This window comes from Pteronotus mesoamericanus, unplaced genomic scaffold, assembly GCF_021234165.1.
Source record: "Pteronotus mesoamericanus isolate MK-2021 breed Mesoamerican mustached bat unplaced genomic scaffold, CSHL_Meso_final contig_42, whole genome shotgun sequence".
Classification (NCBI taxonomy): domain Eukaryota; kingdom Metazoa; phylum Chordata; class Mammalia; order Chiroptera; family Mormoopidae; genus Pteronotus; species Pteronotus mesoamericanus.
The window spans coordinates 1,684,802-1,711,324 of record NW_026555157.1 but is presented as its reverse complement, the minus strand read 5'-3'; the positions used below and the strand labels follow the sequence as shown (position 1 = coordinate 1,711,324).

The 26,523-nt window shown below is 50.9% G+C and overlaps 1 protein-coding gene across 1 annotated transcript in view; it reads left to right on the top strand.

Moving 5' to 3' along the window:
- BOC (BOC cell adhesion associated, oncogene regulated) overlaps window positions 1-25,418 on the top strand; it is a 73,237-nt gene extending 47,819 nt beyond the window's left edge. Inside the window, exons 6-21 of the mRNA XM_054577304.1 lie at window positions 7,093-7,239; window positions 8,952-9,095; window positions 10,451-10,744; window positions 11,114-11,386; window positions 12,477-12,784; window positions 16,122-16,284; window positions 16,672-16,782; window positions 17,261-17,467; window positions 17,854-18,035; window positions 18,384-18,489; window positions 18,844-18,966; window positions 21,150-21,368; window positions 22,104-22,339; window positions 22,502-22,578; window positions 23,108-23,301; window positions 24,378-25,418. Of these exons, the coding sequence (XP_054433279.1) occupies window positions 7,093-7,239; window positions 8,952-9,095; window positions 10,451-10,744; window positions 11,114-11,386; window positions 12,477-12,784; window positions 16,122-16,284; window positions 16,672-16,782; window positions 17,261-17,467; window positions 17,854-18,035; window positions 18,384-18,489; window positions 18,844-18,966; window positions 21,150-21,368; window positions 22,104-22,339; window positions 22,502-22,578; window positions 23,108-23,301; window positions 24,378-24,565 (2,972 nt within the window). The 3' untranslated portion in view covers window positions 24,566-25,418. The remainder of the gene's footprint in view (window positions 1-7,092; window positions 7,240-8,951; window positions 9,096-10,450; window positions 10,745-11,113; window positions 11,387-12,476; window positions 12,785-16,121; window positions 16,285-16,671; window positions 16,783-17,260; window positions 17,468-17,853; window positions 18,036-18,383; window positions 18,490-18,843; window positions 18,967-21,149; window positions 21,369-22,103; window positions 22,340-22,501; window positions 22,579-23,107; window positions 23,302-24,377) is intronic.
- The last annotated feature ends 1,105 nt before the right edge of the window (window positions 25,419-26,523 follow it).

Sequence of the window (26,523 nt, the reverse complement as noted above, 5' to 3'; positions counted from 1 at the left end):
GTAAAAGGTTTAAGGAAGTAAATAAGAAAGGATGAAGTAAGAACTCAGGCTATAAACAGGTTGAAGATACAAGGAAATTCAGAAAGAGTTGAGAAAAACTGATGGAGATGAGAAAAGTAAAAGGCTGCTTAAAACAAGTTGAGATGCCTAGAGAAAACTGGGACTTTTGAAAGGAGATGCCAGTGAATGTGGTGGCTCCATGTCCTACCAGAAACCTCAGGGGACACTGTCGGAGGCTGGGGGTGGTTGGCATCCAAAGCCAATGCTCTAGGACTATATAGTTCCCAGGTGTGTGGGCAGAAGAAGTGGGAACCGCTGTGGGCCTCAGTGGCCTTGGGACAGTGCCCCTGCCTCTCCCACCTAGAAGGCTGTCTTTAAAGGCGTGCTGATGCTCATCTGCATTCTCCCTCTGAGCGCCCTGGGCTCCCTTTCACTCCTCTCCCTCTTCCTGGGCAGGCTGCCTGCCTGCCAAAGACTCTGCCAGGATCCCGCTCTGGCTCTGATGAGTCCAGACCACCAGGATTCACATTAATTTTCCCATTGCTAAAGTTTATAGTTTATATTGAGTTGATCAGAGAAATATGTGTGATGTGGGTTGCTGGCAAGTAAATCTTTTTTTCCTTCTCTTTTTCTTCAGTGTATTTTTTCAAACCATTTCATTCCTTCCTTTGGTCCAAAAGAAACTCCCCAGTTCTGCTAACCAGCCCTACCTCATAGCAGCACCAGAGTCAGATAATCTAACGAGATGGTCTGCAAACATCTCGGTTCATCTGGCTGCCAGACTCCGTGGAGACATGGCTCCCATCCTCGACTTGTCTTCAAGGATTAATCACATTTCTTTTTCTCTTCTTATGTCTTTTTTTAAAATATATTTTTAATTGGTTCAAGCCAAGGAATTCCTGAAGCATTAGGCCAGTTTATTACAAATCATTTGATGATACTGCAAACTAGATTTTTTATTCTCTCTCCTCCTTCCTCTCACACGCCTCCCTTTCTGCCTTCTCTGCGCTCCTGCCCACCTACTGTCATGACTTTGATCTTGGTTCTCATCTCCCTGGCTCTTTACTCCGTTCTCCGTCCTCTGCTTTCTCTCACTGCTCAAATCTGGGTGCAATCCCCACCTCAAATTAAAGGAAAGGAAAGATTCACAAGATTTAACAACTAATGTGTTTGGCGTCTGCAAAGCGTTTTTTTTCCCTCCCCTCCATGGAAACTTTTTTATTTAAATAAAAGAGAGTGTGTCTTGTTTTCATCAGAAAGTGTGTTTGAGAAATTTTATGTCATGTTTCCATGGCTGTCAGGAGAGTGCTTTGGAGCCAAAACTATTTGTGCAATTGAACAGGCGGAAGAAAATCCCACAGAGAGCAAATGTATTTAGCCACTGACCCTGCCTGCAAAGAGCGGACGAGTACTCACTCTGCCAGACTCCTTTCTGTATTTCCTCAGGAGAGCCATGTGACCTGACCCGGGCTCGAATGTTGGTGAAGGTGGGGCTCTGCTTGGGGACACCACTGGCAGATTGCTGTATCCTGCCTTGTGTGCTTGTGTACACCTTGTCCATTGAAGCTCCTCATGATTAGGAACTATGTCTTCTGGTTACTTTCTGCAGTGCCTGGCATAATACATAATCTCCAGCTCCTGGCTGCCCGAATGAATGTTTCAGTGGTGCCTGGAGGGATTGTGTTGTGCTGAATGCTGACTACAGAATATCCTGATTTGCCCAGTCTTGTGGGTGACAGTGGGTTTGGTTTCAGTGGTGTGTGTGCCAGGGCAGTGGTCTGGCAAAGGGCTTAGTCACTACCCAGGATGCCCGGTTTCTGAGATGCTTGCCCATCCCACAGCAGACCCCTCCGCTCACTAGGAGCCAGGCTGTCAAACCTAATGAGAGACCTGTCGAGCTCCACCCTCTACTCTGCTTCTGTAATTGATTCACTTGCAAAGCACTTGCTTTCAGAGGACTAATCTGGGGTCAGGGCAGGCCACGGCTCCTCAGGTGACTTGGAGGTGGAGAGCAGTGTCGTGGTTCTCTGCCCATCAGTGAAATCATTTGGGGCACTGTGGAGTCTGCATTGTCAGGCGGCACAGGGAAGCAGTGCCAAGGGCCCTTCACCTTCTCCGACGCCACCTCCAAGCCCTTCTGTAGAGCAGTGAGCCGTGGGCTCTGCCGGAGACAGCTCTTAGGAGCTTTGCTTCCCTTGCGTTTTTCTACCTTTCAAGAAGTGACTAAGGTGTGGGAAAGAGCCACGGGTTCGGCATGCCATGGAATGCTCTGTTAGAGCAAAACCTTTTTGTGCATTGTAACATTAGCCACAGAGGCACAAGCCGCCACAGGGACAAGTTGAGGCCTGGAGGCCATGAGAGGTAGGGAGTATAGAAATATCAGTCAGCCCAGAAACTCGCCGATGGCCGCGAGGCTACAGAGCCCTCCTGGCAACATTGCCAAGGGAGCCCACAGAGGTGCCCCCACAATCCGGTGGCTCCCGTCCAAGCCTCGGCAGATGAGTGCAGGCTTGTCTTACGAGTCCTGAGAACAGGCAGGAGGGGAGGACAGAGCTGACTGTACATGAAAAATGCCTGGGTGGGGAGAAGCCCGTTTTTTCAAGTCAGCTCATGGAAATGGGGGTGCTGGGAACTCCATGCAGCCTCCAGCCGAAGGCACCACTTTACCTGACTTCTTAAACAGAATCGAACTTCGATTTGCCGCCTAAGTGAAGGCTCAGGAAGAAGAGGATGGAGTAGGGGGACGCATTGAAAGTGATTGTCAAGTTGAAGGGTTACACTTGGAGCACTTCCACTGAGGTGTGGTGAGGTAGAGTGCCCCTGTAATTGGGTGCGCAAATTCTGTGAACATCAGGGCACCGAGCCTAATTAAGATTTGACAGTTTTGCATTATGAGAATGCGTACACCAAATGCGTACACCAAATATTGTAGTTTAACCCATAGCTCTGCTGAGCTTTTTATTAAATAAAGGACTGAGCCTAGAAGGTGATGAGAAAAATTCAAAAAGGACTCATGCTAAAACTTGTCAATTGTTGTTCCTCCTGTGATCCTGGGGATGGCAGCCACACCCGTGTGCCTCCAAATGTCTCTTATTTGTGCCCCCTTCGCCCCAGCCAGCATGTCTGATGCACCCTGTAAATGTGAAGAGGAAACACGGAGCACATCAACATGATTGTGCCTGAACGAATGCCTGTGATGTATGTATCCAAGGTCCTACGGAAGTGGTGGATCAGAAGATAAATGTTCCCTTAAGAAACTGAGCACTTAGAAGGCAAGGAACTGAGCAGGGTTCTGTTTGGAACCTAAATTAATGTGTGCTGTCTCAGACACACCAAGTTCTGTTGAAAGTAGAGTAAGGATGGTCAGTAAACTCTGAGATGGCCCCGGCCACCAGGGCTTCTGACCTGCCTAGAGCTGGGAAACAAAAGTGGGCCTATTGGCATTTGATTACTGCAGACAAGTTAATAAAATAGCTGGAAGAATACACAAAGAGAGGATGCAAAAGAGGGTCCGAGGGAAGGTAAGAGGATTAAAGCTGCAAAAACATTCGCTAATGGATTTCTCAAACACACCCGCCAGCAGGCAAGGACAGGTGTCCTGTCAAATCATTTCCCCGTGAAACCTGATCCTTCCTTCTGAATCAAGGTCTGCTAACCCCATTTGTAACTAAAGGGCCGGCCCCTGATTCCCAGTGAGACGCCCTGAGCAGCCCAGAGACTGGCCAGGAAACCAGTTTTGCAGACAAAGGGCCCTGGGAACAGGCCGCTTTCCTTCACTCGCAGCCAACTGGATCCCTCTGCACCTGCCCTGCCTGGTTGCTGATGAGGCTGTTATTGATCATTAAGCTTCCATCCATCCCTGGTCTCCTTCCTGCCCAAAAACACTAGAAGAGGGGTGCTCTCATTTTCAAATCGTCCATCACTGCTTTACTTTGCCTTTGATCCCTTAGTAAAACTCGGCTTTTGCTCCAGCAGCCAAATTGGGAATTTGTCTAGTGAAGCAACAGCTAAGGCTTAAGTTTAGGAGGCACAAGGAGGGGACAGGGCCAAGCTTATTTGTTTGGAAGCCAGGGAGCCTTGCCTGCCAGTCAGCCCTTGTGGGGAGCTGGTTGCCCAGCTGGGGTGTCCTCGGTCCTGCCTGCATGGGCTGTTGTACAGGTGTTGGCATCCGAACAGAGGGGCTGTCTAGCCACATGGCTGACTGGCACCCCGGTTTGCGCCTCCCCCATTGCCCAGCCTTCTGTCTCTGGCCCAGCCGCTGTCAGAGGGTGCGGGAGGGGCATAGCGGGGCATGGTGTTGCTAGGATGGGGTGGGTGTGGTGGGGGCACGGAGGACTGCATGCTCCCTGCCTGGATAAGCCCTCGATTACAATGGGGCCGCAGCCCACGGCCATTAAGATGGAGATGGCCTTCTGGCGCCAAACTCCTTTCAGTGGCTCACATCTTTGTTGCAAAATGATCTGCTAGGTTTAAATATATTCTTGCTCGAGGGAAATTTTCTTGGAATGAGGTAAAGCTATGGGGGAGGGTAGAAAAAACTCAGGATTCTTAGTGGAGTATTTTTAGGTGTGTTAGACCATTGAAGAGAGTGCTTCTCAGTGATGCAGGAATTTCCAGATGCCCCTGAGCTCACAATGCTCACAGCTCACTTGGTGGGGAGTCTCTTGACTTGGCAGGTACACATGCACTGTGCTGAGAAGGATTAAGACCTTTATATTGTTTAAGTGCATTGCTTTTAAAAACAGTTGCATATTTCACTAGAACACATTGAGCCCATATCTTCCTGATACGGATATGATCCCATATCAGTATCTTCCTGAGAGAAAATGCATCCAGTGTCTTGGCTGAGAGGCTCACCTGTGACTGGTATTGTAATTTGGGTGGCCCAGTGCAAAATGAAAATGTGGGGGTCCCTTGTTTAAACATTATTACGAATTTCAACATGGTGACACCAGACCATTAAACCAGACATTGACCCCTTCCAAACACGGGGCTCTGTGCAACTGGGCAGGTTGCAGGCTCGTGAAGCTGGCCTTAGGCTTTGCCTTCTGAAGTGTTCAACAAGGGTTTAGAGAGCATTTACTGTTTCTTCAGTACTGTGCAGGGGGAGGGGGAGAATGTAAAATAGACTGCTTACTAGGAGTTTATTATTTAGTTAGGGTCAGCTATCACACACACAAAATTAAGTAATGATGAGATAATTCTTTAAAAGCCAAGAAGGTCCTAAACTAATATGGGCATTTTTAGAAAGCACAAAGTTCTGTGGCAAGTAAGGAAGCTCACGCATCCAAAGGAAGCAATCCATGAGAGTGTCACCTTGAGCCACAGGCATCACTTGGTTGGCCTGGCAAGTGAAACAAGAGTGACAGAAATGAATTGGGCGATCTGTCGTCGTTTCGCCACACCACTCCACGAACAGCATGTATTCCTTACTCCACACACGCTGGACCTACTACATTCCTTTCCTGTGACCCTCTAAGTAACCTCTCAAGAAACATTCTATTTTCAAAATAGCCACACTTAGATAAAATGTTCATAGAAAATTTGTTGTGCTGGGCCCTTATCCTTGAGCTGACAGTGAAGACCAACTCAACTAGGAAATTGGAGTTCATGGGCAGTATAAAAAGGCACCTTGTGCCTGACTGAGGGGCCAGCTGCAAGGCAGTTTTTTCAGTCATTCAGCATTTACTGGGCATCTACTGGGGTCAGGCCTGGGTTAGGTTCAGAAAACATATATGTGAAGACTCGATTCCTGCCCCTAAACAGTTCACGACTGGTATAGTAATCAAAGGGACAACAATCCTTCCAGAGAAACAGAAGAGCTCTCCTGCCCTGGCTTGACTGAGAGCTTCTGGAAAGTTCCATTAAGTGGGGACCTCCTGACCTCACTAAGTGCCTCAGTCACTGGACTCTCCTTTGGTGACAGTAGTTTGTTTTTAGTAATTATCTCTTCTGTAAGAAACCTGACTCCCCACTGCTCCTGTTGCCTTCCCTGGGTCTTCGGTGGAAACGACAACACAGGCAGGTGGGGTCTTGCAGTGGACTAGTGGTAAACTCTGATAGTTATCAGTTCTCAGGAGCTGAGCAGAATTTGGTGTGGTCAGCATGCAGTGAGGCTTCCTCTAGGGTATTTTCTAAGTATCATTTTGAAGAGAGCATCTGGGTAAATATTTTTATCTCTCTTATCTTACTCTGGTTTTGTTGCACAAGTGGCCCATTCTGTTCAGCAGTATCAGTGATTCGGCTCCTACAAAGAGAGTTTTGTAGTTTGGACTGTTGGATTGGTTGGGAAGTGTCCCGCTTTTGTTCCAGATGGATATCCACCTTTTCTTGGTTTTGATCCCGGTCTTCTTGCCACCCTGCCAAGATGGCCACTGTGCAGCAGCCTGGTGTCAGGATCCTCAGCTCTCCCATAGACCTCTGCCATGAAGCCACACCAGGAAGGTCCCTCTTTGCCTTGGAAAATCCTTAGAGCATACACAGATCCCCAGCCCTAAGAAAATACTAGCCATGATATAGGGTATAGCTCCTGCGTAGCAGTAATCACCTCTGGTTATAACCATGGTTAGTAACTGAGCAAAATCCTGGCCCTGCCACTTGTCATTGTGGATGCCTGAGCAGACCCAGGGAAGGCTGTTATTGATTGGACTGCAGAAGATACCATCATTCTCTTTTATTGTTCCCTTCTGTCTCCATTAGCTGAGCTATGCCGAGACATTTTTGCCTTGACCCTGACCAGGTTTTGTAGGGTCAGTGGGCTTGGTCAACTTGCTCCCAGGTCTCAGTGTAACAAAAGAGGCCTGTCTGTATCACAGGCACCTCCTGATGGAATTCTCTATGTCCGCCCCCACCCTGCAGCCTATATATACCAAGGAGAATTCCCTTGCAGTACTGAGGGCCACACATTCCATTCTTTAGACTGCCATAGACAACAAAAGGCTAGAGGAAGGACTTGGAGAACACCCAGAGGGCTCCGTTTGTGAGGTTCTGCAGCTGTTTGTTTTGACTAAAGACACCAAAACACAAAGCACCCTGAAAAATGGAATGTTTCCTCCAGCAAGGTCCAACCGGCACCTTCCTGTCTCTTCACAGATCTCCAGGACTTCAAGTTAGATGTGCAGCACGTAATTGAAGTAGATGAAGGGAACACGGCGGTCATTGCTTGCCACCTTCCTGAGAGCCACCCGAAAGCCCAGGTCCGATACAGTGTCAAACAAGAGTGGTTGGAGGCATCCAGAGGTGAGCAAGCAGGAGCCTAGAGGCGACCAAGGGTAGGGGGAAGCGGGTCGCCCCTGACCACTGCTTCTCAAACCCCCGTCAACACCCAGTAGACGCTTCCTCATGCTGGTCAGCTGTCTTCGACCTTGATGTTTAGCCCTGGAGGATCCTAAGGGGACTGGCTTGTTACGGAGGCCTTGTGCCTTGTCATGAGGACTTTCTTTATCCTTTGAGGCCCTGGAAGATGTCGCTGAGCTGCTGCCACGTGATCAGGGCTCTCAGTACAGGGTCCCAGATTGCCTCCCCACGTGAGCTCCGGCCACCAGGCGAACACAGAGAGGCTGCCCGATAAACCCACTCCTGTAGCTGCAGCATGGGGGTGGAGCTCGTCCCCACACAGCAGAGCATCTTTTTAGTGGAACTTGAGTTCTTCTCATTTTCCTGGCAACGCAGCCACCTGAGGGAGGCCAGGCTTTGGTCCACAAAGTGCCAGTGAGGATGTTTTATCCACAACTGACCCTGCACTCAAGGCCGCGTAGACCCAAGTGATTGAACCCCACAGCTCAAAATGTGTACTTTTAAATAGCCTGTAAGTTTTTAAATATTTCTATTAACTTTTTCTGGTTATGAAAGGAATATATGTTTGCTATAGAAAATACATAAAACTATTTTTTGAAAGTGTAAAAGCCCTAATCCCACCTCTCAGAAATAACTGGACACTGAGAAAAGAGCGCTGATCTCTACTGTTTCCAGCAGAAGCCTGGAGTAAGCCCCTCGAGAAGGCCTGCTCATCCCATAAGGGTCAAGGGCTTTTCTCATTCTATCTGGCGTTTACCTAAGTAGCTCACATCCAGGGACAGGCAGGCACCCGGCTTAGTGAGCCCCGAGTGCTGGGACGCTACTGTGCCCAGAGCAGGCCACCAGAAAGCTCAGAGCTGTGTGCCAGAGATTTGCCTGCCAGGAAGCTGGACTCTATTCCAGTCACTGGTGTGTCCAGCAGCGTGACTCTATCTCCTATGGAAAGAAACTGAACACAGGCCTGGGCCCCACTACCTGGTGCCCCTGGCCCAGAAGCAGACACAGCCTAGCAGGCCAGTGATGCAGAGGAAAAGGCTTCAGTGGCCTTCATGCAAGGGGGTGGTGGTTGGGAGTCAGGATATTCCTCCCTAGTTGCAGAAATTCAGTAGCGAGGTGGCTCAAAGCTGTGACTGTGACAGAGACTGACGGGAAGTTGTAGTCAAATTCCTTCCCCGCTGTTGGCTTGTGGGGATGATCATCTCATGTCTTCTCCCACGTATGCAGCATGGCCTCTCGATCCTTAAAATGGCTGAGGCAGCACACGTTACACATTTTAGAAACAAGGAAACAAAATCTGAGGTTAATTACCTTTCCCAAGATCATACAGGAAGTACAGGCAGGTCCAGAGCTTGAGCCCAGGTCTGGCCGACCCCAAATCACCCTACCAGCTCCCTTGAAAGTACAAAATGCTCTTCCACAGACCTGTGTACTAACCTGAGAGGAGTGAGCCAGTCAGCCAGCTGGTTCTTTAGTGGTTTTCATTCCCTGGCACTTCTGTCACACTGGGTGCGAGGTTTTATGGGGAGAATCGCATTTCTAATGTGGGCTTTTTGGAACTCTGGGTACACAGCTCCTGGCTTCTGTCTTACCTGTCTCCTCCCCACCATTGTGGGAACTCTGGCTGTAGTATTTTAGGCCCTTCCCTGTTTCCTCAGATAACTACCTGATCATGCCATCTGGGAACCTCCAGATAGTGAACGCCAGCCAGGAGGACGAGGGGACATACAAGTGCGCTGCCTACAACCCAGTCACCCAAGAAGTGAAAACCTCAGGTTCCAGCGACAGACTGCGCGTGCGCCGTAAGAGCGGGGTCTCCCTGACCTGGGGTGCTGGGGCCTGGGGCCTGGGGTGCTACAGGTCCTGGTCCCACTCTATGCTCTCTGAGGTGGGGGTGAGGGTTGTGGGGCTTCGGCTAATGGAACTTCCAGGACTCTTAAGGATGGGGGTGTCCCCCCAGGCCCAAGCGCCAGGCATTCACAGCCCTCGGGCTTGGCTCGTGGGGCAGCTGTGCTTCCTGATCACTCACAGCAGAGCATAGTGAGGGACACCTCCTTCCTCCTGCCTGTTGAGAGCTGTCCTTCACTGGGTAACCTACAGAGGACGGGGATGGGTTGGGATGTGTGGGCCTGGGGCAGGACAGTCTGGCGCTCAGCAGCTGCCGGCAAATGCATTGGAAAGACGGTGGTGCATTTGTGCCTACGTTGAGGCCACCAGTCTGCGCTACTGTGTGTTCAGTGTTGTGACATCTTAACGTGGAGTTAAATTATAGAGTCCACACCAGCAGCAGATTTACCATAAAGTTAATGAGGCAAAAATTCAATGGTTGCCCATTCACCTGATTTTGTATTGATAATTTTGCATACTTTTTCTGAGAAGGGGCTGCCCAAACCGTTATGAGTTTCAGGTCTTATAAAATCTTATCTGTTGCTGGTTGGCACATAAAGCAAAATCGCACATAGTCAGTGTGCTTCTTGAAGATCCCCAAGGGAGGGAGTACATTGGCAAGCAACATGCCTTTCAATAAGTTCTACTCGGTCTCTCCCCCAGCATTGAAAAAAGATTGCTGCTTCCTCAGCTAAGAACCTAATGAAGTATTAACAGTTGATTAGTTTTGGGGGGGGCTTCGTAATATGACATGCATATCTTTAAACCATAGATCCTGCTCAGCAAGATGCTCATGCTGTGGGAGATACTTGGGTACTGGGCCCCATGAGTGGGGTTTGGGGGCCACCATGGATCCATCCTTGTATCCCATCTCATCCTCAGTCTTAGAGTTCACTTACTGAGTGCAAGCAAGAAAAATCACCTGCGCCACTTAAGTTGTTCCTCTGTCCACTGCCTCATCTTTCTCTCCGCCAACACGTACCGTCACCCATACATATGCTTTGTCCACAGTGCTACTCCACTGCTAACTCATTTCTTATTATAACAGCTCCTGCAAAAGTCCTCATTTCTCATAAGAAAACCAAGACCCAAGGGAATTAAGTAACTTGCCCCACTTTATGCAGGCCATAAGCCCCTGAAGGCTGTTTGATTCCAAATCCATTATCTCTGAGACTGCCTCCTGGGTCTGGGCCACCCAAAGTGGCACAGAAGGGATTCTCTACACCAAGCCCTGGTCCCCCACACAGTCCTTTCCCCCCTCGCCCCTTAGGCTCCACTGCCGAGGCGGCACGCATCATCTACCCCCCAGAGGCTCAGACCATCATCGTCACCAAAGGCCAGAGTCTTATCCTGGAGTGCGTGGCCAGTGGCATTCCACCCCCACGGGTTACCTGGGCCAAGGATGGGTCCAGTGTTGCGGGCTATAACAAGACACGCTTCCTGCTGAGCAACCTCCTTATTGACGCCACTAGCGAGGAAGACTCCGGGACCTACCGCTGCATGGCGGACAATGGGGTAGGGGAGCCTGGGGCAGCGGTCATCCTCTACAACGTCCAGGTGTTTGGTGAGTGTCTCTGCAGACCTTCTTCTCCTTGTTCTTCTCTTTGGTCTGCATGGGATTTCTGGAAGCTCATAACCTCAGGCTCAGGGTCGTGTGCCTTCTGAGAGGTCACGTCCCCGGTGAGCGACAGAGGACCACTGAGAGAGAGGTGGAGGTCCTTGGATCCCAGGGACCAGGGTATACGGGCCTGGAAGCCCTCTTTATGCCCTTTCCTGCCATGGCTCTGATGAAGGAGACTGAGACCTTTCCTTTCCTCTGTCAGCAGCTATAGGGAAGGAGGGAGTCTTTCCCGCCTGCAGTCCTTTCCCCAGCCCGACTGGTCATGGGCGGGGAGACTCAGCCTCTCTAACCACTGCTCTCATTTCCCGGCAGAACCCCCCGAGGTCACTATGGAGCTGTCCCAGCTGGTCATCCCATGGGGCCAGAGTGCCAAGCTCACCTGTGAGGTGCGCGGCAACCCCCCGCCCTCAGTGCTGTGGTTGAGGAATGCTGTGCCCCTCACCTCCAGCCAGCGCCTCCGACTGTCGCGCAGGGCCCTGCGTGTGGTCAGCGTGGGGCCTGAGGACGAAGGTGTCTACCAGTGCATGGCCGAGAATGAAGTTGGGAGTGCCCATGCCGTGGTCCAGCTGAGGACCGCCAGGCCAGGTGAGTGCAACCTAAGGGCTGGGAGTTGAGCGGGATAGTCACAGAACCCTTCTCTCAAATCCAGAACAGAACCCCAGAACCTAAAACAAAATGAAGTGGCTTTTCGTTGTAAGTTCAAACTTACAGTAACTTATTAAAAAATCAGAGTGCAGATTTTCACTAGTAAAAATAACCCATGTAACTGTTGTATTACAGTTAGAAAATGCGTTTTTAAATTTCATGTTCCATGAGACCCAGTCTAACAACCACTGCTCCAGAGCAAAGGAAAGGAGGTGTGTCTTCAGCTTGATTGGCGGCAGCGGACACCTGTGGTGACTCAGCGCCCCCCCCCCCCCCCCCCCCTCCCCCACCCGGTGTGCTCAGCACTGGGCTGGGTAACCAAGGGAATGCAGGGAAGCACAACGAGGAACTTACCCTCCAGAATTTTCTCATGGAGGAGATAAAACTTACCAAGGAAATAATTTGAGAATGATAACACATAATGAAATGCTGAATCAACGTTATCAGAGGCCAGCCTCCTGTGGTGCAGGAGGTCAGGCAGAGGAAAAGCCAGTGTTGGCAGAGTGTGTGGAGGGTTCCTGGAAGAAGTGTTGCCTCTCCTGGCTTATCAGATCCTTGGGGCATTTACAGTTGGCTTCATGTCATACGTTTCTAGGTCAGTGTGGGAGAGTAGGGAAGGACCCATGTTGTGCCATGGTGTTAAGATCTCACAGTGAAGGGAAGGCCTGCCCCCACCCCCAGTATTACACATGGGAGAGAGGGGGCAGGGTTCCTGTACCTCAGGAACAAATTGAGATAGTTCATCTTAGATGAGGCTGGTGTGGGGGCTCAGGAAAACAGGCAGGTTGCAGAGATGCTTGCCTCCCACACCTGGGCCACGGCAGGTGGACATGGGACACCAGGTTGCCGTTGCCTGCTGGGGGCGGGGCCGTGACCTCTCTCTTCCCACAGAGCCTGTTCAGGGAGCTGATGGTCATGGCAGGTCTTCTCTCTGACTCTTTTTTAATCTATGGGGAGGCAGCAGCTCAGCAGGTGCTCAGGGTGACTAACACCCTGTTCCCTCCTTTTCTTTTCCTGCTTGGTATTCCAGGCACAACCCTGAGGCCGTGGCAGGATGCTAACCTGGACAGCACCACACCTCCCCTGCCACCCTCAAGACCCAGAAGCCCGGACCAGGTGCTGAGGGAGCCCCCGGGTGTCCCGAGGCCTCCAACGTCAGTGCAGCCAGCTTCCCTGCGCTGCCCTGGAGAGAAGGGGCAGGTGGCTCCTGCCGAGGCACCCATCATCCTCAGCTCACCCCGGACTTCCAGGACCGACTCCTACGAGCTCGTGTGGCGGCCTCGGCACGAGGGTGGCAGCCGGGCACCGATCCTCTCCTATGTGGTGAAATACCGCAAGGTATGGGGCCGGGCGTTGTGCCCACCGCCCCTCTGGCAGGGTGGAGGTCTCTGTCTGCTCTACCCCTTGAGCTCCTGTGGCCTGGACCCTCCCCCTTGCCCCTGCGCCCCCCCTCCCCCCCCCCCACCCCTGTCCCTACTGCTGATTGCAACCTTCCCTCTTCTCCTGTGTACTTTCCTCCCACCTCCCGGGAAGAGAGCTGTGTTGAGGAAAAAACTGAGCGTTTGCCTTCAGGTCTGAGCTTCATGCACAGGCTTCCCCGAAACTCACAGCACCAGCTTCTGGTTCCAGAGGAGAGTGAAGATTCCCTGTTGCCTGTCACCCACCCTCCCTTCTTCCCTCTTTCATGTGTTGTTCACGTTGTTTTGTTTTTTAACCAAATGAAGCTCTGCTGGGTATATACCTGCATGAACTCTGGCTTGGCGAGCTCGCTCTAGAGCCAGGGAAACAAATATTTGCGAACAAGTGTTTTCTCATAAGGGCTATAAAAGACCCCCTCAGTTCTCAGGATTCATCGTGGCCTGGGTCTGACAAGCAGGCATTTGAGCTGAAAGCACATCATGTTGTTCAGACCTTGACAGAGGGAGTCTGTCCGGGTGAATGTTTTGGGAGCTGTCAGGGAAGGACTGTCTGGCATTGAGGGGTACAGGACACAGCCAAGCCAGCCCGTCCTCTTGGACACTTTTATCCTGTGAAGCAGGAAAGGGCCTGCAAGCTGCTCTCCCTGTTCAAGGCTTCATTCTCACTTACTGTTATCCTGAAGTTCCCTTTAGGAAAATGCCCTTGAAAAACATTTCTGTTCGTTCCAGGTGCACGCTGTTTTCTTTCTCAGGTCATTAGACAGACAGTAGACAATCACTGCTCTCAAATGGACTTCTAAAAATCATTTGATAAGAAATAATATATTGTAATGCTAGACTTTATTATGCACTCATATTTTGGCTTGTAACAGTGCTACGTGCACTTGGAAGAAAATTTGGAAGATATACGTATGTGGACCTAAAACTATTTATCAGCTCTTCTTCCCCTCCAAAGAACAGACAAAACGCACAGTGGAAGGTGCTGGCTGTGCAGAAGCCATTGCCCTGCTCTGGACCCAGCGGCCCCTCTCCATCTGTCCTCTCCCTTCACGTGCTCTGCCAGGAGACCCTGGGTCAGGACAAGTTCACAGAGACACCGTGGTTGTCAGAAAGACACCTAGGGCAAAGCTGCCGTCTAGGTGGGGGCCAAGGCAGAGCAGCTTCATATTAACGCTCAGCCTGCTGGCCTCTTTACAGCCAGCCAGAAAAGGAGGTGAATAAATTTTTAACAAAAAGCAGCATTGTTCAACCCTGCTAATGGGGCAGGGCTGGTCCTAATCCTCATTTCCCCGTGTAACTGGACACCTCCACCTCAGAGTTGTAGACAAAGATCAGGGCAGGCCAGACGCTCATGGTCCCTGGGAGATAAGAACCAGCAAGAGAGCAAGAATAATATTTTTCAGGCCAAGAGGTGGCCTCGAAATGGCCTCACCAAGAGGCAGACTGGCGAAGGCCATGCATGGGGATCCGGAAACGCCAGGCGGAGGCCACACTCGCCCTCTCAGTGGATGTGACAGTGACTAATTACTGGTCCATTTCTTACTTCCTTTTCTGATCCCAGTGGAAGGGTGAGGCCAGGGCTGGGAGAGGCTGGCAGAAGGGCCTTGGGGCCGGGGGGGGGGGGGGGGGCCGGGGGCGGCGAGAAGACGGCCCCCCCGCTGGTTCTGGCTTCCAGCAGGCGCCGGCCAGGGGGCCATTCTGAGCGGTTCGGTGGGCATTGCCAAGGCAGAGATTATGTCTTCAAAGCGGTTCCTCTCTTCAGGGACTAACATATCTTAAGGATCATCACATCAGAAAGAATTTGGAAATCAAAAGATACCAGCATTCGGGTTGTGTTTTTTCATCCCCCTTCTCTTGCTGGAGTCTGGGAATCATTCAGCTCCTTTTCCCTCTTTCACACGATGAAGCAAGTTTCATTTCCTGGTGCATCTGCAGACTCTGGGCTACTGTGTTTGGGTTTCCAGCACCGCTGGGGATTCTCAGTTTGTAAAATCTTCTCCCCTGGGGACAAATCCTGGAAGCCCAACAGTAGTGGGCCCAGGCCATCCCTGTCCCTTGAATAGCAAGTTTTGTTCTACTTTGGAATATTCGGCTTGGGACTCAGAGCCTTCCTACCAGCTGTTGAATTCCTTCAGCAAACCACAGCCTCAGGTCCCAGCAGGCTCTCTAAGATGTGCACAGTTGGCAGTTAAGTGCTTTGTCCTGAAAGGTAGGGTGGGTGAGAGGAAGCAGCCTCTCAGCATCGCCTGTTGAGGAGCCTGGAGTGTTCCTTTTTTTTTTTTTTTTTTCCCTTTAAAGAGCTAGGACTTTCAGGCCATTAATATTAATCCATAATCATTACAGTTCATCCACAGCTCTTCAGTTCTAAGCAAGGACTGAGGGCAGGAGCAGAAAAAGGAGCAATGAATTGGCAGACGCCTCACTGAGCGGAGGATGTGGGGCCGCCAGGAGAGGGGCCCGGCATCTGCTGTTCAAACCTCTGTTCAAAGCTTCAAACTTTACATAAATCACCTAATTTAATCTTCAGAATAACATGAGAGATTTGCCTCATTTTAGAAACAAAAGCCTTAGGGATCAGAGAGGTTAGGGACCTTGCTTATGTTACACAGCTAGTAAGAGACATGGCCAGGATTGAACCCAAGAGTTTGTGGCTCCCAGACTGTTTTTCTTTCTAAATAGGTTAAGATTATGAGCTTGCGCTTATGGTTTCTATGCCCACTAGTGTTGTGGCCTTCGGCAAATTACTCATCTCTCTCTTGGGCTGTTGTCATGAGAGCACTATAGCGCGTATAAAGTGTTCTGTTCTGTGCCTAGCACATGGTAAATACTTGGCAAATGTGGCCTTTTCTACTGGGGCTGCTACTGTTATCATCATCCTCATCGTCTTCTTATTCGAATATAAACTGAAAGAACTGTGTTTGGTTTCAATAGAGCAAGGAAAAAGAAAGTTAAATAGGGAGGTTTTCAAAAAGAGAGAGGAGATCTTTGGAGAAATTCTCAGCAGGGTGAGTCAGGCCTTTTGACCCACCCCACTGAGTTTTCTTTGAAGGGATCACTAGAATGGAGATCAGGGAGCCTGACTTCACTGTCCCAGAGCTCAGGACCAGTCCATACCCTCTACCACCACCCTTCCCCCAACATGGCCCATTCTCCTCCTTTCCCCGCCCCCACCCTCTGGTCTTGCCTTCCTTGCAAACCACAGCCTCCCTGTAGCTCCAGGCTGAGATGCCGGGCCTCATACAAGCCACCTTCCCCAGCAGGTCACAAATTCCTCTGATGATTGGACCATCTCTGACGTTCCAGCCAACCAGCACCGCCTGACCCTCACCAGACTTGACCCCGGGAGCTTATATGAAGTGGAGATGGCAGCTTACAACTGCGCAGGAGAAGGCCAGACAGCCATGGTCACCTTCCGAACTGGTACGGGTCAGTCATTGCGCCCAGCTTGGGGTTTCCTTGCGCCTGAGAAAACCCTACCAGGTCCAGGTGGGACTCTTTGCTCACCTTGTCCCAGCTTTTCACCTTCCTTCCACCTCCTGCCTCCCTGCGGTTTATGTGCCCTGGCCAAACTCACACCTTTCAGCAGGAGAGCCACCAGCCAGCCTCTCTGGCATTCCTTTGTCCCCCTTTCACTCACATGCAATACTGGGGTACTCAGGCAGAGCTGAGAATCCGATGATGCTTCCAGTGCCCTGGGCTACTTGAATCTCCTTGTCAGACTATGTGACAGAGCCTCAGGCAGAAAGGACTCTGAAAAGAGAGACCTAATGCATGCTCCCTTGCTGATTTCAACCCATTTCTGCCCAGGACGACGGCCCAAACCTGAAATCTTGGCCAGCAAGGAGCAGCAGATCCAGAGAGATGACCCTGGGGCCAGCCTGCAAAGCAGCAGCCAGCCAGACCACGGCCGCCTCTCCCGTAAGCTCCAAGCAACCCACAGGGGTCGGAATGATGTTCGGTCATAACTGGAATCAGGTCCACTGCCTCAGGGCTCATTGCTGAAGGTTCAACGGGCTCTTGGTTCTGTGGGTCCCGGAGTCCTTAGGACATTTTCTTGGCATCTCGCCAGTTAATCACAAGGGAGAAATAGAGATCAGAGCTTGTCAAATAAAACACTAGAGTCCAATATTGGGGTTGCTGACCCTGTGGGTCCAGAGACTGTGGACGGGAGAGCAGGTGGCCCTTGGCCCCTTCCTGCTCTGGACAACACGGAAGGATAGCTGTCAGAGGGCCGCCCAGCTAACCCTAGGAAGGTCCAGCGCAGCCGCCAGGGGTGGGGGGCTCTGGCGGAGAACAGGCTCCTATCAGGAGGAGGCCAAGTCTGGTTGCAATACAACCATCTTCTCATCGTGTCTTCTTCTTGCTTCCTTCCTCTCTTGTGCATGGTCTGCCCCAGCCCCTGAAGCTCCAGACAGGCCCACTATCTCCATGGCCTCTGAGACGTCAGTGTATGTGACCTGGATTCCCCGTGGGAATGGGGGCTTCCCGATCCAGTCCTTCCGTGTGGAGTACAAGAGGCTGAAGAAAGTAGGGGACTGGATTCTAGCCACCAGCGCCATCCCTCCCTCCCGGCTCTCAGTGGAGATCACAGGCCTAGAGAAAGGTAGGGGTCTGGCTCTCTACCTACTGTCCTTATCCCCATCCCCACATGCCAGCGCCCACCCCAACGCTGCCCCCTGGCTTCCTAAAGGAGAGTGGGAGCTTTGGAGGCTGTTCTCCCTGCTCGTCCTCCAGCTGCCGCTAGGTTCCTGTGGACACGTTTGGTGGTGTTACCTCAGTCCTGCAAGTCCTCCTCCCGCCCTCCCTCCCTCCCTAAGAGGTCCAGAGCCACCTCCCGTATGGCTCCTTTCTGAGGAGGGTGGGGACTCTCATGAGTCCTTTCGGGCTTTTTTGGGGGAAGGACTGCCCAGATGATCCCTCCAGGTCCAGGGCCTCAAAGTTAAAAGGCATTTCCCAGCTCCTGAGTTCAGCCAGTGTCTCTCTCACCAGGTACCTCCTACAAGTTCCGAGTCCGGGCCCTGAACATGCTGGGGGAGAGCGAGCCCAGCGCCCCCTCCCAGCCATACGTGGTGTCAGGCTACAGCGGCCGCCTATACGAGAGGCCCGTGGCAGGCCCTTACATCACCTTCACCGATGCGGTCAATGAGACCACCATCATGCTCAAGTGGATGGTAAATGGCCTTGCACAGACCGCGGTGGGAGCGTGGGCTGAGCTTCATGCTGGGCAGGAAGGAACCCTGCATTTCTTCTAAGATACCTCCCTTAAGTGTGTGTCTGTCCATCGCTCATCCTCCCCAGGCAGGTTCGAAGGGGATTTAACTCTTTGGGGAAAAGGCAGTTTGTTTCTTGTCTCCAAAGCCTGAGGGATCTCTACGCTAAACAAAATGATTGAGCTCCACAGTGTTCTCTAGGGAGCATGGGTATGTCATCGGAAACATCTGCCAGGGTCTCCCAAGTGGTTTTGCTCACCTGATAATTTTTCTGTTCCATTGTCATCGTTTCTTCTCTGCTCCCTACAGTATATCCCGGCAAGTAACAACAACACCCCAATCCATGGCTTTTATATCTATTATCGACCCACAGACAGTGACAATGATAGTGACTACAAGAAGGATATGGTGGAAGGTGAGAAACACTTTTGTGTGATTTAGTTTCTTTTCCTGGCAACGGGGTCTCGCTGTCAGTGAGAATATAAAGCCTGGACTGGTGCGACACAAAGCACCTGTGCCCCATGTCACTGGCTCTTCCATGACACGCTGGGGTCATCACGTTCATATCGATAAATCCACACGGTTCCTTCCCACAGTGATGGGACAGGAGCAGCATGGGTGGGGACCTACCACATTTTCTCCGATGTTCTCCCACCACCCAGCCCCGTGTGCCACTCAGTGGCCCCAGCCCCGTCGGAGTCTGACTGCCATTAGAGGCCAAGCAAACCAGATACACATTTCCACGTGTGACTCTTATTCTCTTTTCCAGGGGATAGATATTGGCACTCGATCAGCCACCTGCAGCCAGAGACCTCCTACGACATTAAGATGCAGTGCTTTAATGAAGGAGGCGAGAGCGAGTTCAGCAACGTGATGATCTGTGAAACCAAAGGCGAGTCTCTGCTTTCCTCTTGCTCTTGTCAGCAGTCAAGGACGTCACCGTTCCACGTGCCCTGCAGGGTATCTCTATCTCAGGAAGACTCCTTATTTCCCAAGTACCCCTAAACTTTGTCATTTTAACCCTCCATTTGCTTGTGCCTCCTATTAAGTATGAATGGTCTTCTATCATGATGGATACAAGGAACTTGGGAACTAAGTCATACATGAACTCATGGAATGGAACCCATTCTTAGGAATTTTCTATAAACACTTTATTCCTATGATAACATTTGATGCTTCCATTGATTGTTTTATTTCATTTAACTACAACCCCGTGAGACTACAACCCCGAGAAAGGAAATTCTATGCCTTGACCAGGGTTATGCAGCCAGTTAGCAGTAGAGCACACTTTGGGCCAAGTTCGTCTAATGCAAGCCCAGACTCTGTCCTTCATTAAAACACGTTAAGCATATCCACATAATAACTTGTTAATATTTTCACATTGGCCAAGTGGATAGATATTATCTCCATTTTGCAGTTACTAGAAGTGTGTAACGTAGGTGTATTGCAAAGAACAAAGTCAGGCGATCACCAAGCAGTAGGAACAGAGACAAGGAAACCATCCACTTTCCGTCATTGGCCACGTTCTTTCTCCAGCTCTGCACTGCTTTCCATCACTTACTCAACAAACAGGAGCACCTGCCATGCGCACTCCTGCCCTCTTCTCTCACACACAGTGAAGGGAGGGAGCAGGTACATCCACAGCCCCAAATCCTGTATCGGTCACACCCAGGGTGCCCAGGGCAAAGAACAGAGACTCCACGGAGGGTTCGCACTGGTCTTTTGGAAAGACTGACTCTTGAGGGGGGCCTGAGAGGGAGGTGGCCCAGGGGACTGGACCCACCTGCAGGTAACTCCGGATGGTTAAAGTTTACGGCGCCCAGAGGGAGGACTAGAGGGGGAACGCTCGGGGAAGAGGCCAGGGATGTTGCGGGGCACTGGGTCATCAAGCGTCCTGTGGGCTGTGCCATGGAGGAGGGTAACTGTTGGATTTGTTTATTGAGAAGAGTCACTGGTGACTCTGCAGTCATTGCCTGAGGGGAGGGAACAGGGGCGTGAAGTAAAGGCAAAGAGAGACCCATGGTCTGGGTCTCCTTTCTGAGGAAGTGTGTGTAAGACAGGGCTGAGGGTAGTGCAAGGAGCTCAGAGTAAGCCTTGAGGTTTCTAGCTTAAAGTAACTCACAGGTGACATTGCCGTTTATTGAAGTGGAGAAGGTGGGGAGAGAAACAGACCTATGAGAAAGGAAGAAGGTGAAACCCTTTGGAGACTTACAATCTGCTTCTTCTGAGGCATTGAAATCCAAGTGTCCCATGAGAGAAGCCAACTGGTCTCCTGCCTGGGGGAGGGCCGTGGGTGTGGGTATGTAGCGGTCATGAGGTTGAAGTCATGGGGAGAGATGAGAGTACAGAATGTCTACCAAGAGAGTCCAGGAAGACCTCTCAGTGTCTGAGGAGAAGGCAGAAAAGAAATAGTAGGAAAAGAGAAATGTTAGAAGCAGCAGTCAGAGAGGCCGGAGTAAATCAGCAGCCTGCAGTGTCAGAAAGTCAAGGGGAAGATGGCTGTGAAGAGGGGTTAACAAGGTCTGGTACACCTTGATAATAGCAAAACCCCATGAGGAGTTTACCATCTTAATTTGTCACCTTTGAATTAGCATTTCACAATTACCATCTGTCCCAGGGAGCCGCACCCAACACACCCATCTTCCATCTTGGGCTCATACCTAGTGTGACTTGGGCTCCTACCTAGAATTTCACATCTGGTAATCTGCCCAGGAAAAGCAAATTCGTGGGCAAATTCTCCCATTCCCAGCTCTTTGTTTGGTTCCATGCATTTTTAAAATATGTTCTTCATAGAGTTCACCAGTTCTTCTTCAGAAAACCCCCACAACACTTCTGCCCAGAAGACCCAGTCTGACTCTAGTGTTTGGCTCACAAATATCTCGGGGTGTATTTTGAAATATAAGTTCAACCCTCTTCAGTAATACCAGACTTCACTAATGTAATAAAGGGTTTTGAGGGCCTGTCTTGTGAATTTGACCCTATTTCCCACATTCATGGAATCAGGATATTTTCTATTGGTTGTGAAGGAAATGTCAAAGGCATAGATGCTGATGTGAGTTGTGTTCACAATTACAGCTCGGAAGTCTGGTCAGCCTGGTGGCCTCCCACCCCCAACTCTGGCTCCGCCTCAGCTGCCACCTCCTGAAACCATAGAGCGGCCCGTGGGCACAGGGGCCATGGTGGCACGCTCCAGTGACCTGCCCTACCTGATTGTGGGGGTCGTCCTGGGCTCTATCGTCCTCATCATCGTTGCCTTCATCCCCTTCTGTTTGTGGAGGGCCTGGTCTAAGCAGAGTAAGTGAGACACGCTCCTCCACACCAAGGGGAAGGAGCCTGGGTAGGGGGGGAGGGTTGGGGGCGGGTGGCTACGTGCACCCAGCCCTCCCAGGAGGCCTCTCCTCAGGGCAGGATCAGAGGTTCCCCACTTCCTACCCACCGGAGCTCAAGCTCCGGAGTCCACCGGAGGGCTTGGAGAGGATCAGAGAATACCCCAAGACTGGACCCCTTCCTCCCAGCTCACGGACCTTGGCAGGTGGAGGAGTACGAAGACGTGGGAGTTTGTCCTCTCTGCGTCTCGGAAGCTCAGGGCTTAGCTGGCTCCAGCTCCTTTTAACATCTGAAGCTGCTGCTCTGACCGCACATTCACACTTGCCTGCCTCTTTCCTCCGAACATTTTCTGCCTCTTATCCTGAGTTACCCTGACGGTTCTCCACTAATTTCTGCTTCAAATGGCAGCACATCTAGTCAGCTTGCCTCTCCTAAATACTATTCCTCCTATTTGCCCACCGGCACCTTTGCCTAAGCCCTAGTCACTATATCTCCTCACACTTACCCCACTCCCCCCCCCCAAAAAAAGGTTTAGATAGTAGGAAAAAAATGGGTGACAGGAAGAATATTCTGAGGGAGAATATTCTCATCTCTAGCGCGGTGCCCTGGGTGGTCAGGAGTTTTCTGAGATTCATGTGGAACTTTTTCAAGCTGTGCTGGCCTCCTTGGCCTAAGCAGATCTCTATCCTTCTGACCTTGCAGAGCATACAACAGACCTGGGTTATCCGCGAAGTGCCCTTCTCTCCTCTTCCTGCCAATACACTATGGTACCACTGGGAGGACCTCCAGGCCACCAAGCCAATGGGCAGCCCTACCTCAGTGGCACCAATGGACAGGCCTGTGCCAATGGGGTGCATGTGAACAGGGGCTTCCCCGCGGCTGCCACGGGGTACCCAGGCATGAAACCTCCACAGCCCTGCCCTGCGGAGCGTCAGCAGGTAACGGGGTCCTGGGTGTGTGGGCAAGCAGGTACAGAGGGAGCGGTGGGGCTGCTGGTGAGGCTTTCTTTAGTCAGAAACAGCTCTTCCAGTTAAAGAAAGAATAGGAAAGTTTCCTGGACCCTCTGACACAACCTTTTCCTTACTGCTTCTTTCAAGCAGCAGGATGACAGCAGTGGCCTCCTGAGGCAGACCGTTCTTGGCAATGGATACGATGTCCACAGTCACCGGATTCCTAGGTAACCAGGCCCCATCCCATCCCTGCCTTCACTCGTCCACTCTCACACCCAGGGCTCGCTCACTCCCTCATTAGGCCCTCAAATTCACCATCACTACTCAGAGGCGGGTACCAGTGCTTCACTCAGGGGTCCCCACACCTGACAGCCTGCTCCGCTGGGCCATTACCTGATGAGCAGTTGTGTTTGCCGATATGATTTCCTTTCTGCTCCAGAGCGTGGCGTGGCCTCTCGGAACCCGCCCCTCACTTGGCAGGCCAGAGGAGCCACACGCTGCCGGCTTCGCCCAGAGGGCCCGGGACTCCCAGCCCCACATTCTCTAATACGCTAGGACTGGCGTGGAATAAAATGGATACAGACGAGAACTACCCATGGAAATGGTGTAGCATCTCTTGACGTTCATTGGGGAGCAGACCCTGCTCTCTGAGCTCTTACCCCCCGTGGTGCTCTCAGACAGGGAAGCAGCCGGTCGGTGGGGTTGTGGGCCCACTCTGCCCATACCTCACCTCCCCATTCGGCCTCTTGCATGCAGGGGAACCAAAGCTAAGCCGGATGAGGTCTCTTTCTTATACACACTGCCTGATGACTCGGCTCACCAGCTGCTCCAGGCCCACCAGGACTGCCACCACCTGGAGGAGCAGCCCGCTTCAGCCAGCCAGTCAGGAAGGAGGAGTGGACCCCAGAGTCCTGGGCTGGAAGCAGCGTGGGACCCTCTTTTTCACCCAGGTCCGTGCTGGGGCAGGGCCGGGAAGGAAATTAAACAGGCTGGAGATAACGTGAGGTACGCATCCACACCCCTTACCTCCCCTTCCTCCAAGGAGTGACTTAGAGGAAGGGGAGATGAGTCGATGAAGGTGGTGCTTGGTAAGGAGCTATCCACGGCTTTTACTCGGGAGAGACCCTCCTTCCTACCTGAAAGCCTAGTGGATGTGCGGGAACAGACCGGTTGGGTCCCTCTCCGACATGACAAGCCGTGTCCTCACAGGCCAAGGAAAAGGACACTTTCTCAGTTCAGAGAAAGAAGTCCTTTGGTCTCTGATTTCAAGGCCAGTCACAAATCCCTACTGCCTCTCACCGTAATAAGAGGTGTTCTCTAATCGCTCCAAAATACCTTGCTTCATTGGGTCTTGTCTCTTAATTAAGGACTAAAGTTACATCGATCATTAAGGAGCCAAGTTCTCCCCAGTATCATCGAAACTCTCTGCGCGGCCGTAGCACGGTTCTCTCCAAGGGGCTCAGTGCACACCGGCCCATCCCGCTGTCTCCCTTGCGCCAGTGTCTTGGGGATTGGCGTGGGTACTTGGTTGGGTGCAGGATGGTGCGGAGGCTTGGATGATGTTTCCGCAGGCAGATCCTCAACCCCATGTCTAGGAGATGAAATTCACCTCCTACAGCCAGGCCCAGCGTCATTAAAGCCGGACCGCCCCACATCGGGGGATGAACTGCAAGTGGGGTGATCGTGACCAGAAATCATACCAGAAGGGTGGACCAGCAGCCTCAATCTGGAAGGAGCAGGGCTTCCTTCCACATTTGGTGGGCTAAGCTGATTTCATCTGCCCCAGGGTACAGGCCAAGTGCTTGAGAGTCTCCATGGTCCCACCACTGAAACGTGTAGGTGGCTGGCCCATGCCCGTGAGAGACCTGGGGAGCATAAATGGCCCCCTCCCGGCTGCAGGTGTCCCTCTCTCCGCTAGGATCAGTGTAACCAGCTCCCGGCACAGAGAGAGATTGACCCAGCACCTCTGGGCCTTGCTTGCTTGTCAGGCTGGATTTTAATGTTTCCCACTTTTCTCTTCCCTCAGGGCCGCCATGCTGCTTGGGCCTCGTACCAGTTGAAGAGGTGGACGGTCCTGAATCCTGCCAAATGGGTGGAGGAGAGTGGTGTCCCCAGCACCCCGCAGGGACCCACGGGGGACAGGAGCTTGGGAGACAGCTCTCCCCCAGCCCACCAGTGCACGTGTCGTTTGAAACACCACCCCCCACAATTTAGGCAGAAGCCAATATTCCAGAAAGACTATTGTTTTTTTAAAAGAGACAGAGGAAATTGGTATTTATTTTTCTATAATAGCCATATTTATATATTTATGCACTTGTAAATAAATGTATATGTTTTTATAATTCTGGAAAGACGTAGGGAATCCTACCCATGGAAGTATGAGAGGTAAAACAAGGAAGCCACGACATAACAGGAATGAACCAGGCACGAGGAACGCAGACTGGCCAGACCCAGACTGAGGAGGTGGCAAGAGGCTGCACAAGGGGAGACTCGCAGGCACACTGTTCATGACGACCACGGGGTAAAGCAAAGGCCACAGCCTGGTGTCACAGGCAGGAGACACCTGTGAAGATGGCCAGATCTGGTGCTGCGGGCAACGATTTCAGAAGATGCCCATGAGAATAGACTCAGATGTGTACAGTACTATAAGCATTAACAGACCTTCCAGAATCAATAATCTGTGGCAACATAGCTCTGTAGAAACAAACACTGTAACTTCTAAATAAATGTTTAGTCTTCCCTGTAACTTTCAGCTTAGTCATGTATGAGTCAGCGTTCTCCTTAGATCTTAGGATTCAGTCTTGGAGAATCTGAGGAAAATGCTCACTTGTAACATTTTCAGCTCAAGAGTTGAGATCTGGAAAAAGCAGCAGATGTTTCTCATTTTGTCCTTGTAAGTTGTGCTTTTATTAATGTGGAATACATTAATAACTGTTTAGTCCAAGAGGGAGACAGTGTATGGTAGGCAAGGAGAATCAGATTCATAGTTCTCGTACTGACCAGACTTAAGGTAAAACTTCGTATGAAAGGAACGAAACTAATCATTTCTTTATAGGGGACTGTGTGTATTGAAAGCCAAGTATTTTCTCCATTTAGTTTCATGTTATGCTGCACATGAACATGTGGCGCCTGATAAAATTCGCTTTCCTTCTTTCTAAAGATACACCAGCATTGCCAAGAGTTGACTCACTGGTGGTTTAAAATCAACATTTACTTACTGCTTGCTGTCCAACGCAGTATCATCCTTTATACCTGGAACTACATGGAGGCTGAAGCTTGCGATATGTCTTCTTGATTTCAGTAGAGTTGAGTTACCCGTGAAATGCCGTTGAGACACTTAATCTCTTTAAGATTAAGTGTTAGAGGCTCTCTAAGAGGTGTTCTGCCAGGGCCTAGTTTCTCTAGTCTGGACTCTGATAAACAAGAGTCTAGGAAAACCCCAGGACTGGCCGGCGGCCTAGGACAAGTGCACCCTCTGCCGGCAAGAAGAAATAGTGCCAGCTGGTAGATTGTTAACATCCTTTTTCCATGCAAAACTAAATTGGAAAAACTCATAAAGATGTAACATGATATTCAGAAGAGCAGTATTTTAAAAATATTTTAAGACATAAAATGAAGGGCTGTAAGTAACATGGAAAAGATAAGAAAGGAGAAGTAGAGCAGGTAAGGGAAGGAAGAGGAAACTTCAGACACACCTGGCTGAGGGCGTAGTCACCTCCAGGAATGGGTCGGGGCTTTTGCGCTCAATCTTCATTTGGCTAATGCAGGGGGCCCTCAGGGCTGGGCTGTAGCTCACCTTCTGGCCTCCCACCTTTAAACAGCAGTACAGACTCCAGGCTAATGCTATTTATGACAGTTTTTCTTGCCAATGGCTAAAAATTTCGATAACAAAAAACCCACACTTTCTAAAACAGGCCATTTTAAAGGTACCTTCTTGCAGTCTGAGAGACAGCCTGCTGAGACTTTATATTCAATCCAGTTGGTTCCAGACCAATCTAAAATGGTTCAGTTCAGTAATAGATGGGAGCTGCATGGCTGGAGCTGGTTGTAGACTTTGAAATAAGTTTAACAGGATTGTTGTAGGGGAGAAGAAAACAACTTCTGTTGAATTTTATGTCAGCAATCTTGGAGGGATTTGAGGGAAAGAGCACAAACTTAAAAGGCCCAAGGGC